This window comes from Monodon monoceros, unplaced genomic scaffold (assembly GCF_005190385.1).
Source record: "Monodon monoceros isolate NGI ecotype Baffin Bay Population unplaced genomic scaffold, NGI_Narwhal_1 Super_Scaffold_18, whole genome shotgun sequence".
NCBI lineage: Eukaryota > Metazoa > Chordata > Mammalia > Artiodactyla > Monodontidae > Monodon > Monodon monoceros.
The window spans coordinates 158,861,401-158,877,568 of NW_021703774.1; the positions used below are offsets into that span (position 1 = coordinate 158,861,401).

The 16,168-nt window shown below is 41.2% G+C and overlaps 1 protein-coding gene across 8 annotated transcripts in view; it reads right to left on the bottom strand.

Annotated features, from left to right (window-relative positions):
* Positions 1-16,168, bottom strand: part of PHACTR4 (phosphatase and actin regulator 4) — a 137,292-nt gene that overhangs the window by 18,213 nt on the left and 102,911 nt on the right. For 5 of the 8 annotated variants that reach the window (XM_029227650.1, XM_029227647.1, XM_029227649.1 and 2 more), the window contains 4 exons: positions 11,859-12,029; positions 11,148-11,228; positions 4,871-5,035; positions 3,757-4,152 (listed from right to left, as the gene is read on the bottom strand). In XM_029227650.1, coding sequence (XP_029083483.1) covers positions 3,757-4,152; positions 4,871-5,035; positions 11,148-11,228; positions 11,859-12,029 — 813 coding nt within the window. Of the gene's footprint in view, positions 1-3,756; positions 4,153-4,870; positions 5,036-11,147; positions 11,229-11,858; positions 12,030-12,987; positions 13,012-16,168 lie in introns of all 8 variants that reach the window. The other 3 variants (XM_029227646.1, XM_029227645.1, XM_029227644.1) reach the window with 1 other exon arrangement.

A 16,168-nucleotide genomic window follows, 5' to 3' on the forward strand; every position in this document is an offset into this window, starting at 1 on the left:
CTAGATATCAGAGCACTTTATTATTAAACTATCAATGATATCTTGGATTTTTACAGCAAACGCAGAGGCCTTTGAAGAAAGCAAGGTGCTTTTCTATCCTTAACTTCATATTCTTCTTATACAAGAGATCATCTTTACCATTTTACAGAAGCAAAAACTGAGGCCACAGAAGTTACGTGACTTGCCCAAGATCATACTACAAACTGGTAAGGACTCAGCTAGTTCCCAGGACTCATTATGAGGCTCCATCATCTGGATCCCACTGACTTTGTTTCTTATTAGTGTCCACACCTCTTCTTGTCCTTTATGTCCAATCTGTCATCTCCACTCTTCACTACCCTATGGGCTCCTTGACAACAGGGCACCCCTTGTCTCTATCAGCATATTCACAGGGTGGGGCACAGTGCCTGGCACATAGTGGGTCCTCAATACATGTTTACTAGATGAGAGGCCCCTACCCTGTATCATGACAGTATATATCCCTATGTGATCCCCCAAAGCCCACAACGTCTCAGGTGTTGATTCCACAAAGTCCCTTTGGAGAGCTCCAAATGGCTTTTAAGAAGTGGATCGGGCTTCCCTGGTGGCGTAGTGGTTGAGAGTCCGCCTGCCGATGCGGGGGACACGGGTTCGTGCCCCGGTCCGGGAAGATCCCACATGCTGCGGAGCGGCTAGGCCCGTGAGCCGTGGCCGCTGAGCCTGCGCGTCCGGAGCCTGTGCTCCGCAACGGGAGAGGCCACAACAGTGAGGGGCCCGCATACCGCAAAAAAAAAAAAGAAGTGGATCAACATATCACAAAAGGTCAACCTTGCAAAATAATTAAATAGTAGTTCTCTTGGTTACCAACCTCCAACCCTCCACCCAAACCCCTCACTTGTTTTCAAAGGTTTTATATGTCTTACCCAGAGAGCAACACTTCAAGTTTCCCTAAATTAAAAATTTAACTGCACTAAATCCCATTCCATTGGCAGCATTCAAAGTAAAAGTCTAGCTAATCTGATAATGCTTTAATGTCACTCTTCATAAGTAAAAATTTAAAAGGTCCTTCTAGAAAAATACTGTATACACATATAAAAAAGGATTCGAAAAATGTGAATTTCAGGATCAATAAAAGGTATTTTTTGGTAGACTGGATTTTTGTTGTCTGTCTAAAAACAGTGGTTAGCTATTCCATCTACAACAAAACCCACCCCTGACAAGACCAAATTTGAGTATTTTAACATTTGAATTGATAAAGTAAATTACCTTTGGTAATTTATGGAAAACATATACCTGAAAAGTAAAGGAAATGACCTCTGGTACACATACCCTCTGGTACAAATACCCAATGGCATTTGGCTGTAGTTCCATGGGAAAGATGCCAAAATGTTCATTGGAGGGGTTACAAATTCCCTTCATCTGTTCAGTTATTTATGGTGGTCCTTCCTTAGTCCCAACACTACTAATTAGTCCTAATACTATTATGCCCGTTAGTAGACACAGCAATGTCTAAACATTGGTTTCCAAATGTTTGGGTTTCATGGACCAATACTATTAAAAAGATCCTCAACCAATCTCAGGTTGTCAATTTTTATTATTTTCAACTAAGGCTTCTTTTTTTTTTTGGCCGTGCTGCGTGGCTTGTGGGATCTTAGTTCTCAGCCAGGGATTGAACCCAGGTTCCCAGCAGTGGAAACATGGCACCTTAACCACTGGACTGCCAGTGAATTCCCTCAACTAAGGCTTGATATTCAGTAAACCACTTATGAACATAACCCCTTCATGGAAGAAATGGTCTTTTAACACCAAAGAATTAGGAAGGTCCATAATTTCAGAATAAAGGATAGTCCTTTTATTTATTTATTTTTTTGGGGCTATGTCGTGCAGCTTGTGGGATCTCAGTTCCTCGACCAGGGATTAAACCCAGGCCACGGCAGTGAAAGCTCGGAATCCTAACTACTAGGCCAGCAGGGAACTCCCTAAAGGATAGTTCTTTAAATCAAGTCTACTTAACCTTAATAAAAACTCTGTGAACTATCCTATTTTTCTCTTTCTGCTGAGGACCACTCGTGGACTGATGCTGGTCCCTCAGTCACAGGGCCTATTGCTTTGGGCTATTCATCTGAGGCCAAGAGTGGCCTCCGCAGTTTAGCCCAGGATACAGTACACATATTATCATTTTTTAATATTGTCTTACCCTGAAAAGGGTGGAGTACTACTGGTTTAGAGCAGTGGTTCTTGATGTGTGGTCCCCATATACAGAGCATCAGCATCATCTGGGAACTCATCAGAAATGCAAATTCTCAGGCACTACCCCAGACTTACTGAATTGGAAACTCTAAGGGCAGAGCCCAGCACTCTGTGTTTTAACAAGCCCTCCAGGTGACCATGATGAGAACCCCTGTTTAGACAACAGGTTGAGAACACAAGTATACAGGACAGAGGTCTGTACTCCAGAGTTGAAAAGGCTGTGTTTGGTTTCTATCTTTCACTAACGGCAAGCTGAGTCAATCACAACTTCTTCACATTCTTATTGCCCTAACTATATAATAGATAAAATAGATAAAACTTCGCAAGGTTTTGAAAATAAGTATATGAAAGCTCCTCAGTCCTCAGAGATAAGTCAACACAGCACTATCCATCCAAGGTAGTGATAATAATAATAATAACCTTCATCCTGTTTTTATCAAGCTCCTCCAACCTGCTATAGTCACAATGAATTCTAAGCCTGTTTTTCAAGGTTCTAGTCACTCCATACAATTTGGTTAATTAGCCATTTGATGAGCACACTTTTTGTTTCTCCAATCATTAACAAAAACTTTAAGCAGTACTAAGCCTAATATCATTTTTCTTGAAAAACTACCTTTTTTCCTCTCCTCCCTTTCTTAAAATTCCTCTAAATTTATATAAGGAAAACTGACCTAAATATACTATAATATATTCAGGTAAATATAAAAAATTTACTAAACCAATAAAAAGTTACTGGTTATCTTCCCTGCTTTCATTCTTCCACCACTTATTTTATTAAAAGTAGCATTCTTAACTCTCCTGAGACAAAACATGATTTTATCAGGATAATTTAAATATCTTTGCAGTTCCCCATGAATGTACTATGCCAGACACTGAATCGCAAGTTACACTGGCACCTATACAATCACCTTTTTATCTACTGGATTTATGCTGAAGGAAGGCATTGGCAGTTTAAAGTAGGTTAAAGAAAAAACCCTTTTCTCCAAGCAGATCAAACCCATTGTGGTCTTCACATGTACAGTCCCCCAACTACAAACAGTAGTTCAGAAACATTGTTTTAGGAAAATAAACATTAATCCCCCAAAACTTGAACCTAATTTTAGTGATATTTAACCCCACTGTTTCCATTTATAGCCATCTGCCTCATTTTCAAGGCTTTTTTCTATATTGAGGGCATTCATAAGGACAAGCTATGGAGAACTCTCTCACAGACCAAATCAATATTGTACCAGTTATCCAATAAAACAACTGTCTTGGGCTTCCCTGGTGGTGCAGTGGTTGAGAGTCCGCCTGCCGGTGCAGGGGACACCGGTTCGTGCCCCGGTCCGGGAAGATCCCACATGCCGCGGAGCGGCTGGGCCCGTGAGCCATGGCTGCTGAGCCTGCGCGTCTGGAGCCTGTGCTCCGCAATGGGAAAGGCCACAACAGTGAGAGGCCCGCGTACCGCAAAAAAACCCCAAAAAAAACCAAACAACTGTCTAAAACCAAACCAAACCCCAAACAATGGAAATCTAAAGACTTACTTACCAATGACAGGGTTGCTGTTTCTGTGAGCTGGTTTAGGGGGAGGGATAGGGGGCTGCTTGGCAGGAACTGTATGAGTGAGGCTCGGGGTAGCAGTAGTGTTAGTGCTGGCAGGAGAAGCAGGCAGAGTCCTGGGTGCTTGGGAAGAGGGGACAGAGGAATTAACAGTTTTTGCTGGGTTTGTGGCAGCCGTGGTGGCAGCAGGTGCTGTGGTGATGGCAGTGGTGGGCGTGGAGGAGAGTGGTCTTGCTGTGCTGCCAGAGGAGGTGGCATCCTTTGCTTGCCCTTCATTTGCTTCGTGAGAAGAGGACAAGTGTCTTTTAGGGGGAAGTAAAGGCTGTTTGGGTACATTCTCAGGAATGGACTCTGCTTCAGAATTAGGCTGGATTCCAGTTGAGCCTGTGTAATAACAGATGTGATTTAAAAGGAAAGAGTTACAAGACAGACTGAAAAAGCTAACACACCCATAGCTTATGGTCAATTCCATCCATTATTTAATGTATAGATTGGTTTACGGACAAAGTTTCCCAACCTCAACATACTTAAGGTATATGACACTTTTCTCAATCGTAAGACAGACTTGTTATGGTAGTGATTCTTCATACAAGAGCCAGGAAACTGGACACAGAGTCCCTTGGGTGGAGGAGGAGGAATGTGTAGCTTGAAAAAGTCCTACAGTTATCTGATATTTAATATCCTCTTCCGTCCTTGAGAATCACACATTTAGGTATTTTGTGACTACAAGAATGAGGGGAGAAATTGTACTTAAAGTGGCAACTAGGTGAGGAACTGCTAGAGGAGAACAGAAGTCCCTCTGGATTTTATTTCTCCCCTGGCTCTTGTAAACCCCCGAAGTAAATTAGAATGACTGATCCATGGCTCTTAAACTAAAAAATTCAGAGTTGGGCTTCCCTGGTGGCGCAGTGGTTGAGAGTCCGCCTGCCGATGCAGGGGACACGGGTTCGTGCCCCGGTCCGGGAGGATCCCACGTGCCGCGGAGCGGCTGGGCCCGTGAGCCAAGCCTGCTGGGCCTGTGCGTCCGGAGCCTGTGCTCCACAAAGGGAGGGGCCACAGCAGTGAGAGGCCTGCGAACCGCAAAAAATTCAGAGTTAATTACCTAGTCGCTTCTTTGGGTCCTCTTCTGGAATAGGCTTCTTAAGACTTGCTATTCTTCTTGGTTCTTCCTCTACTTGGACTGGACTAGAAGATCTGGCACTCCCTATGGGGGTGGTATGGCCATTCTTTAACGTGGCATGGCTCAACTTCCCTGGATCCTCACCACCTGCAAGGTCCAAAAGAAAGAGCAAACTGATGGACTGGTGTGGTCAGGTAGGGAGAAGAGTTGGCAATTTCTAACCTTTCTTATCCCCTTTATCCAACCCTCTTCCTGTTTTAGCTTATTATTTAGATTTTATAGTAGTAATGAAAATAAGTAGTTCTTTTTCCAATAAACATTTGATTGTCTATTATGTGCTGGGTGCTTTGCTACATGAATAAGACAGATTTATTTCACACAAATAATTACAATGCTAAATGTTAAGAGCTATTATGAGTGATGTGCTATGGTACAAATGAAGAAACAATTTTCTTGGGGGTGGGAATGGGGTTAGAAAAGCTTCACAGAAAGTCGTAGCTAAACTGAGTCTTAAAGGAGGAGTAGGAGCCTGCCACTCGATGACAAGATGAGCAAAGACCATGTAGGAAGAAGAAATAGCATGTATGAAGGTGTGAAATTATTCGACACGTTTGGGAACTGACAATTAGTTTGTCCTGGCAGGAGAACAGATGCACATAAGAAAAAGTTAATAGGAATGGAAAGGCAAGCAAAAGCCAGGCTATGAAGGGTGCCAAGCACCATGTAAAAGAGCCTGGACTGAATCCTGTAGGAAACAGGAAGCCAAAGAATTAAAGTAGGAGAGAGATATGATCTGCTCTGTCTTTTAGAAAGTTAATTCTGAGAGCTGTGAGAAGGATGGATTAGGCAGTGATTGGAATAGGAAAACTAATAATGAGCAGAATGTAGGTGAGAAATAGCAGAGGGTGCCTGAGGGCATTAGGAGTGGACAGCAAGGGGGAGAACTGATAGACACATCAAAGGTAAAACACGATACACATGATTAATTCCTATAAGCTAAACTGCAGGAATGATCACTAGGCTGCAGGCTTTGGGATGAACACTCATCGCTATTAAACTTGTAGGCAAGATCCTTTTATGGAGGAATTAGACAAGTGTTCCCAGCTACTGCTGAGGTTTCCTTTGGAGGAGAGAACTGAAACACTGAGGTTAGAGACTGAAAACTGTCTCACCTCCTAGTGTCATGGGAACTGGAACTATTTGCTCTCTAGTTACTCTCTTTGTTTTCCATAGGGAGACACTCTTCATTTTAGTGTCTCTTGAGTTAGTCCCTCAAGTTCTCATAGACCAGACTCCCTCACCGCAACCCACCACTTCCTACTAAGAGATTAGACAGTATCATTCTTCATACAGTCTCAGAAAGAGGTGGAGCTTGGGCTAAAAGTAGTATAAGTCTAAGGCAAATGAGCACTGAATGAAAAATGTACTTCTAAAGTGAAAGTATTCTGACAACTATTTTTTAAATTTTAAAACAGAGGAAGGGGCAAGATGACAACAACTATGCAAATGTTGTAAGTTACTGCTTATGTTAATATAGCGCACCTTTAACAAAAACAGGACTTTCTAGAATGTAAAGCAATGAATCATTTCAAAGCCCCTACTTTCTTTCTTTTTAAAAAAATATTTATTTATTTATTTATTTTTGGCAGCATTGGGTCTTCGTTGCTGCGTGCAGGCTTTCTCTAGTTGCGGTGAGCGGGGGCTACTCTTTTGTTGCAGTGCTCAGGCTTCTCATTGCAGTGGCTTCTCCTGCTGCGAAGCATGGGCTCTAGGCACGTGGGCTTCAGCAGTTGTGGCACGCGGGCTCAGTAGTTGTGGCTCGCGGGCTCTAGAGCGCAGGCTCAGTAGTTGTGGTGCACGGGCTTAGTTGCTCAGTGGCATGTGGAATCTTCCTGGACCAGGGCTCGAACCCATGTCCCCTGCATTGACAGGCAGATTCTTAACCACTGTGCTACTAGGAAAGCCCAAAGCCCCTACTTTTAAAAAACATACAGTGAAAGGTAAAGACACATTATTAATTAGTTTCTACTCAGCACATACCAGCAAAAGTGATCAGTCATCTTGCAAGTTACTTAATCAGGATTGTCTACTTTGAAGTAAAACTTCTTATATATACATATATTTAAAAAAAATAAATTCATTTATTTATTTTTAGCTGCGTTGGGTCTTTGTTGCTGTGCACGGGCTTTCTCTAGTTGCAGCAAGCTGGGGCTACTCTTCATTGTGGTGTGCGGGCTTCTCATTGCAGTGGCTTCTCTTATTGCTGAGCACGAGCTCTAGGCCCATGGGCTTCAGGAGTTGTGACGTGTGGGCTTCAGTAGTTGTGGCACGTGGACTCAATAGTTGTGGCTTGCGGGCTCTGGAGCGCAGGCTCAGTAGTCGTGGTGCACAGGCTCAGTTGCTCCACGGCATGTGCAATCTTCCCGGACCAGGGCTCGAACCTGTGTCCCCTGCATTGGCAGGTGGATTCTTAACCACTGTGCCACCAGGGAAGTCCCAAACTTCTTATGTTTAATGCAAAGGGTTTGTGCTAAATGCTAACAGAATAGAACAGAATTAGAATCTGGCCTCAACATCTATGAGTGCCTCTCAACCCCCAACTCAGAAAATCCATTACATATTTTATAATGTAGTCAAGTCAGAACCATAATCAAGCCAAAAGCCATCTCTGAGTGTGAAAAGAACTGCAAGGTTCAAATACTGCTTTTAGCCTAAACTGGAGATATGTAAGCCAGGCTGTGAGGCCCATCTCTTAGTTTCTTCTTTTTTTAAAAAAAATTTTATTTATTTATTTATTTACTTTTGTCTGCATTGGGTCTTTGTTGCTGCACGCGGGCTTTCTCTAGTTGCGGCTAGTGGGGGCTACTCTTCGTTGCGGCGCATGGGCTTCTCATTGCGGTGGCTTCTCTTGTTGTGGAGCATGGGCTCTAGGCGTGCGGGCTTCAGTAGTTGTGGCACGCAGGCTCAGTACTCTTGGCTTGCGGGCTCTAGAGTGCAGGCTCAGTAGTTGTGGCTCAAGGGCTTAGCTGCTCCGCAGCATGTGGGATCTTTCTGGGCCAGGGATCGAACCCATGTCCCCTGCATTGGCAGGCGGATTTTCAACCACTGTGCCGCCAGGGAAGTCCTCTTAGTTTCTTCTTACAGAGTACAGTTTAGGTCAGTTCTCTGGTTGGCAGAGGGACATCTTGTCCAATGGCTACAATTCACTTAGCAATTGGACCTCTGAGCTTGCTTCTAAGCTGAAAACAACTTGGATCAAGAGCCAATAGGAAGCATATGGCAAAAAAGACTGAATAAAGGTGAAAAACAAGAAAGAAGTAATGTATGAGGTTTGGTGAGTGAGCAAGAAAGGTGAGAGGTAGGAAAGGGCATAGGGTGAGGAATGGCTATTATCAAAAAACAATGGCCAAAGACGTTGCAACAGAGGCATTATAACTGTAGTTACCCACCTAAATACCTAGAAGTTTTTGTATCCTACTGTAAAAAAACAAATAGGCTCATGAAAATTTAGAAAAATAGAAAGAAAAAAATCCCCTACATTCCTATTCCAACATCCAGAAATAACCAATGCTAATAATATTTTAGTATTTTTCCTTCAAGCTTGTTTTTTCTACTTAAGCTTTTATATAGTTGAGACAATAAACACATAATTTAATTAAATTTTGCAAACAAGCAATATATTCAAATGGTTCAAATCCTAAAGAGTATAGTATTTCATCAGTTTGGTTCCTTTTTTCCACCAACCAAAGGATATATTTTTAAAATTTGGATTTCAGGGCTTCCCTGGTGGCGCAGTGGTTGAGAGTCCGTCTGCCAATGCAGGGGACACGGGTTCGTGCCCCGGTCCGGGAAGATCCCACATGCCGCGGAGCGGCTAGGCCTGTGAGCCGTGGCCGCTGAGCCTGCGTGTCCGGAGCCTGTGCTCCGCAACGGGAGAGGCCACAACAGTGAGAGGCCCGCATACCACAAAAAACAAACAAACAAAAACTTGGCTTTCATATTTTGTCTCATGCTAAGTAATTCTAATGAAGAGAAGTGAAATGCAACCAGTGTACTACAGCCTTACTCTTCTGATAAGCTGCTTCATAAAAGTCACACATTAGAGAAAGTCCTGACATTATTAAACCAGCAGTGAGTGTTGAAATACCAAAACATGATCTTTATGACAGACAAACAAGAAATATTAGGGCAGCAATATGGGCCTGGAGACAAATTTGGTATTTAAAAAAAAAAAAAAAAAAGTAAATGACACAGTACTGCAGCTGGCACAAAGCTGAGGATGTACAAAGAGACAGAGAATGGTTGTCCTAAGGATCCTTCACCAACCACTCAACTGCAATTCCAGAGTTAAAGACCGCAGCCAGATAAGGTAGGTACTTGGAAGGAAGGGTGAAGGAAGCTTTTTTTATTCCTCAGCAAGAAAATGGACTTTAATACAGAAAATTAGGCGGTAATTATTGGAAGGGGTTTACCCCTTATGTTTACCCCCTAAGCTGAGATTCCTTAAACAAAAAAATCAATTATTCTCATTTATGTTTTAATATTTTTTTCTTCATTAGATATTTTCATTCCCACAAAAAATATATGCCCAATTATATGCAATAAAGGGGTGGGGGAGTGGGAGGTACAAACTACTGAGTGTAAGACAGGCTCAAGGATGTATTGTACGACACGGGGAATATAGCCAATATTTTGTAATAACCGTAAATGGAAAGCAATCTTTAAAAATTATACAAAAAATGCCTTCTTAAAGTAAATCAAATATAGATGGTATGCCACTGAATTCCATAGAAATATCTTATCATTATTTAGTATTTTTCATTGTCAAGTTTAATGCCAGTAGAGAAAAATGTACAAAATAGAAATGTAAATTTCAAAGACATATTACAAAGAAAACACTTGTGTGATCGTCATGGACATTAGGAAATAAAATGTTTTCAGAGCTCTCTGAAGCCTCTCTCTCTCCCTAGTAACATCCCTTTCCTTCCCCCACAAAGCAATCAATCACTCTCCTAACTCTTATGATAATCCTTGCTTTGTGTTATTATAGTTTAACCACATAAGCATGCATCTCCAAACAGTTTTTCCTTTTTCTTTTTTTTTCTGTTTTGAAGGCATTTATTTCAACAGTTCATTCACTAAAACCCCCTGAGCTTTAGTCCAAAAAGTTAGTTTCCATTTTCTTTTGATAATCAGGAGAATCAATCCACTTTTCTAAACAATCACTTTTTTAGATCATTTACTGGGAGAAAGTATCTTTTAAAAGCGTGTTTGGAGTGAATTTGTAAGCAAAAATTAGTAAAAGGGCAAGAAGAACTTTTTATTCCTCAGCTCAGTTTCAACTCACATTTAACTTTTAATTATTTCCTATCTTGTAAGAGTCATTGCTGCCATTAGGCCTTTCTTTGTGAGGTGGCCAGTTTTCTCCTTAACACAGCTCACTAAACTCATTTTTTTTTTTCCTAACACTGTTTTTTCTTCACACTTACAGAAATGATACAATATATATTCTTTCATGACTGACTTCAATTGCTCAGTATTACTTATGACATTCACATTAAAGCATGTAGGTATAGTTTGTTTGCATTGCTATATAATATTTCATTTTATCAATGTGTCACAAATTATGTATATATTTTACTATTGATGGACATTTGGGTTGTTTCCAATTTTGCTCTAGTGTTAATAAATATTGCTGCTATGAGCATATTTATACATATCTCCTGATACACACGTATACATATTTTTGTTGCGTATATACCAAAGACTGCACATAGGTTTACATATCTCCAGCTTTCATAGATTATGCTAAACTTTTTTTCAAGGTGATTCTTCCACTTTAACACTTGCATCAATAGGTGTATGTGAATTCCACTTATTTCATACCCTCATCAACTCTTGTTGTTGGTCATCTGATTAATTTTAGGTTTTCTAGTTTATACGTAGAGCTATTTTACTTTGGTTTTAATTTGTATCCCTTAATTACTAATGAAGTAAAAAACCCACCTTTTTGTTTATTGGGCATTTGTATGTACTCTTCAGTGAACTGTCTGTTCAGTGCTTTTGCAGACTTTTCTACCGCATTGCCTTTTTCTTTTTTAACAGAAGTTATAAAAATATATATTCTAGATGCATGAACAGTTTTTTTAAGCCCCCTTCCCTCTCAACAACAGCAATAATAAAGAAAGAAAATTCAAATACTTAGTCAGAACCAAAGACCAAGTGTACAGAGACAGACATATGCTATTTGCAAACTCACCCTGCTCAGGGTCTTCCAACAGAACCCCTCTTTTAACCAGCTCTTCTCTCGGTTTTCGCATAGATATTTTTCGCTCTAAAACTAACATTAAATTGGAAAAAAACACTCAGAAATGTGGCAGATAAAATTCACCTCCTTAGGTAAAAGAATAAAGTGATTCAATTTTCTATTCTTAGGAAAGAAAAGAACACAAAAACTAACTTTGAATTTAAAAACTTAATTTCATTCACAACCTGTGCTATTGGGAAAATATCATTTCCAAAAAGAACTATCCTTTCATAAGTTTAGCTTTTCCTTTTTTTTAATTTTTGGCCCGCCACCCAGGCCCTTGGCAATGAGAGCGAGGAGTCCTAACCCACTGGACCGCCAGAGAATTCCCTCCCTTTTTAATGGAAATTGCAATAGTAAGATACTTATGGATGAACTTCCTCTGGGAGGAAGTGGCCAGAATAGAAAAAAAGAAGCATCTTATATCTGCTGTAGTTCAGGAGCTCCATTCACCACTCAATTGATAAACATGAACCCTATCAAAATACCAACCTAGGAATGAGGATATGGCTTAGTGAGTGACCACTTGTTTTTTTAATTAAAAGATTCAATTCCCTTTTCAAACAGGGGGTTATAGAAACTTGGGAAGAGAATGAAAAAGTTAGGTACCTTCAATGGGGAACTCTCTAACTCAGAACATATATTTAAATCTTAACATCTCACCTTCTGATGTCTCTTTGAATTTATCGCTTTTTTTTTTCCGCCATTTCCAGGGCTTGAAGATCTTGCCAAACCCTGAGAACTTGCTCTTCCTTTTGGTAGGAGGTGTTGTGTCTCCTGCTTCCACACTGTCCATGACCATGCCTGGGTCTGCGGTGGGCTGACCTGCTTCTTCTGTTGCATGGTGAGAGGGAGAAAGGGAAGAGAACAGCCGATTTATTATTTCAGCACAATCTTGAAAATGTCCCTTCCCCTCTCTTCCTGTGGTAGTTGGAAAGGATCAGAGCAATGATAAAATAATCATGCAGACAGACTCCTTGACATCACATGGACACCAAACATCAAAATCCATAACAGATAAATTACTAAGGAGGAAAAGGAACCAAACGGAGCTGACATCATTTTAGGACAAAAATTCAATGAGATGATCATAACCAGCTCAAGTCTCTTAAAGGCACACACACGCACAGATGTGGATATCTTCCCAATGTGCATGAGATCTTGCCCCAATGTAGGCTATTGCTGTTGCTATGCTCATCCTCTTGGCATGGGGGAAGGCCTGTCTCAGCTAACACCACTATCTCTTGTGTCACTGAAGCAGAGAATTCTACCATCGGTGAGTGAGTCATTATTCTCTGTTAAACACTGCCCTCCCTTGCCCTCCTTTTTCAGGATATAAATAGTTCAGGGAGGGGGGTAACACTTAAGTATTAACACCTTACTTGTATATGTTATCAGATTATTTTCTCCCTTCGCAAAAAAGACCTTAGGTAGTTTTGGAGTATTGGAAGGGGCTTGGGGGGCGGGGTGAGGCAGGGGTATTAGTGCTTCAAAATAAAGGAAAACTTTTTTGAAAGTAGAGATGAGATTTCAGTTTGCTTATTACAATATTGCTTTAGGGACAATCCTGATTCTAAAGATTTGACAAGAAACATAACTGACATGATAAATGTGCAGGATCGAAATGAAAGGCCATGAGTCCCTCATAATGACCACACATGCAGGGTTTAGTGAGTGAGCTTTAGTGGCAGAGAAAGGAGCAGCCAAGACTGGGCCAAGAATAATAAAAAAAAGCAGGAAGGCAACAAAAAAAGCAGGAAGGCAACACAATACAACTTTGCACTCCACCTACTGTCCCAGCGTTCTTTGGAGAAGTCTAGAGGAGAAGAAAAAAAAGAGTCATGTGGAATAACAATCCTGGAATTAAATTGGGACCTTTACTTTATAGAAATACATTAAGGACCACATACTGTATAATCACATGTAATAAGTTAACATGTTTATTGTAAACAATTTCACATTTGAAGCAAATAATGCATTTGGAGGTGGGGAGGACAAAGGGGCATAATATATACTCTTAAAAAAAACCCTCTTGGGCTTCCCTGGTGGCGCAGTGGTTGAGAGTCTGCCTGCCGATGCAGGGGACACGGGTTCGTGCCCCGGTCTGGGAGGATCCTGCGTGCCGCCGAGCAGCTGGGCCCGTGGGCCGTGGCCGCTGGGCCTGCGCGTCCGGAGCCTGTGCTCCGCAGCGGGAGGGGCCGCAGCGGTGAGAGGCCCGCGTACCGCAAAAAAAAACAAACAAAAAAAACCAACCCTCTTAATTCAATAGATATTTTTTCATAAGAGAAAATACACAATCAACAAGCATTAATTTTTTTAAAGAAACACTTGACAAATTCAATCTTTTTTTCAGTTCACAGATGCTGAGTCTAGGGAAGTCCGTTGATAAAGGTAAGATTTACACAACCGTAATTATCAGAGCGACTGCAGCAATGGCTGCTGATGCATTACTTTGCTATGCCTAAGATGACATAGGCAAAACAGGGGTCTGGTTCCTGAAGTGCAACAGATGAAGATGACAGAGGACAGTGACTCTTTTCTTTACTTGAGGGCATCTTGGGTCTCAACTACTTTAATTCTTTACATGAAATGCAATAGAACATGGTTATAACATTGGATCATATTTCTTAAAGTTTAGTTGCTAGAGACGTAGAATAACTCCTATCCTAACAATTTCCCCTCAATGGTACCCCAGGATGGACCACCAAGAGTGGCACTAGGCTGAACACATGGTACTGTTTTTAAGAGTGAGTGCTTTAACTAAGACAGTATTCTACCAATTGTGGAATGTCAATGAGACCTGGACACATTTCAGAGCATTCATGATATCATAACATTGATATTTAACATATGTTAATGATAACACTTTCAGAAATGGAGATAAGTATCATAAGTTGTTCATTCTCAAAGAGTAGCCTTCCTTACAGAGACAAGGAAGGACTGAAACTTTAAATCTCTTGCTAACCCACCCACTGAGTGAAATTCACTGAGTTCCAAAAGACACACAGGAAAATGCCTGTTTGGTTAAAAGTAATAGGGAAGATAATATAAAAAAACAAAACCCAAACCAAAACAAACAAAACCCCAAACTAACAGTATGAAAGTAAAGGTTATTAGCGCTATGTGACGCTTTTACAAAGAAAAATAGCCAAAAACTTTAGGAATGTTAGGTGGTAACATATTCACAGAAAAGTTCCTGTCTGTAAAGTCCTAAAATGAAATATAACCAATCTAGCCTGCTTCCACTATCTTCTTAGATATCTAATGACCTTCTAAAGTAGGATTTAGTTCAACCCTTTTAGTTCTTCATTATATTGAACAACAAATTTATCTGTCCTCTTTCTCTTATACATTCAAAACAAGAAAATCATGATATCCTTTCAAACATATTTACGCCTGCTAGCATACGAACTCAAAATAAGTTCAGTTTCTATTAAGTCACAGTGTGTGTGGAAAATACCAACAGCTTACGATAAAGATGAATGCATCTGCCATCAAGGCACTGAAAACAAAAAGCAAAGAGAGCAGTACTTTTTTTCTTTGACGCTTTATGAAAATGTGTTTAATCCTCAGGTCCATAAAACTTTTAGAAACTGGTATGCCTCTTGCATCAGGCAGTGAGGTTCAGCCACACCAAGTCCTGACCCAGTTATCATACCAAATTCATTCATTCATATTCTTATATTCTCACATTCTCCTTTCCTTCCCCTTCTCCCCTCCTCACTTTCATGACAAACAGAACATTATTTCCGTGACACCCAAATCTGTTCCAAATACTTGGAATCAGCCCAGTTGCCTTTTCAAAACACAGAATCTCCAGGAGCTGGGACCTAAAAATCTGTTTTTAAAAAATTTCTCAGGCAATTCTTATGATTAGTCAGCTTGTTAAATGCAATTCCAGATTACTATCTGGAAAACTTTTGCATGTTAAAAGAGACAGGCAGACATTCTCTGCACGTAACCTAATTCTTTCTTTCTTTCTCCCTCCCTCCCTCCTTCCCTCCCTTCCTTCCTTCCTTCCTTCCTGCCTCTCTCCCTCTCTCCCTTCCTTCCTTCCTTTCTTCCCTTCTTCCCTTCTTTATTTTTGGCTGCGTTGGGTCTTCGTTGCTATGTGCGGGCTTTCTCTAGTTACAGCAAGCGGGGGCTACTCTTCGTTGTAGTGCATGGGCTTCTCATTGCGGTGGCTTCTCTTGTTGTGGAGCATGGGCTCTAAGCACTTGGGCTTCAGTTGTTGCAGCATGTGGGCTCAGTAGTTGCAGCATGCAGGTCACTTCAGTAGCTGTGGCACACGGGCTTAGTTGCTCCGTGGCATGTGGGATCTTCCTGGACCAGGGATTGAACCCGCATCCCCTGCATTGGCAGGCGGATTCTTAACCACTGCGCCACCAGGGAAGTCTCTATTTATTTATTTTTTGATGTGGACCATTTTTGAAGTCTTTATTGAACTTGTTACAATATGGCTTCTGTTTTATGTTTTCATTTTTTGGCCATGAGGCATGTGGGATCTTAGCTCCCTGACCAGGGATGGGACACGTACCCCATGCATTGAAAGGCAAAGTCTCAACCACTGGACCGCCAGGGAAGTCCCTATTATTTTTTTAAAAAATATTTATTTATTTATTTATTTATTTATATGGCTACGTTGGGTCTTAGTTGTGGCACGTGGGATCTTTGCTGCGGCATGTGAGATCTTTTGTTGCGGCGTGGGGGCTATCTCTAGTTGTGGCATGTGGGCTCTACAGCGTGTGGGCTTAGTTGCCCTGTGGCATGTGGGATCTTTGTTCCCCAACCAGGGACTGAACCCATGTCCCTTGCATTGGAATGAAGATTCTTAAACACTGGATCACCAGGGAAGTCCCTAACTAGGTATTATTTAGAACTAGAATAGGGGCCAGGGCCATGAACATATTTTTTCAAATACAGGTTAAAAACAGAGTAGGGGGCTTCCCTGGTGGCGCAGTGGTTGAGAGTGC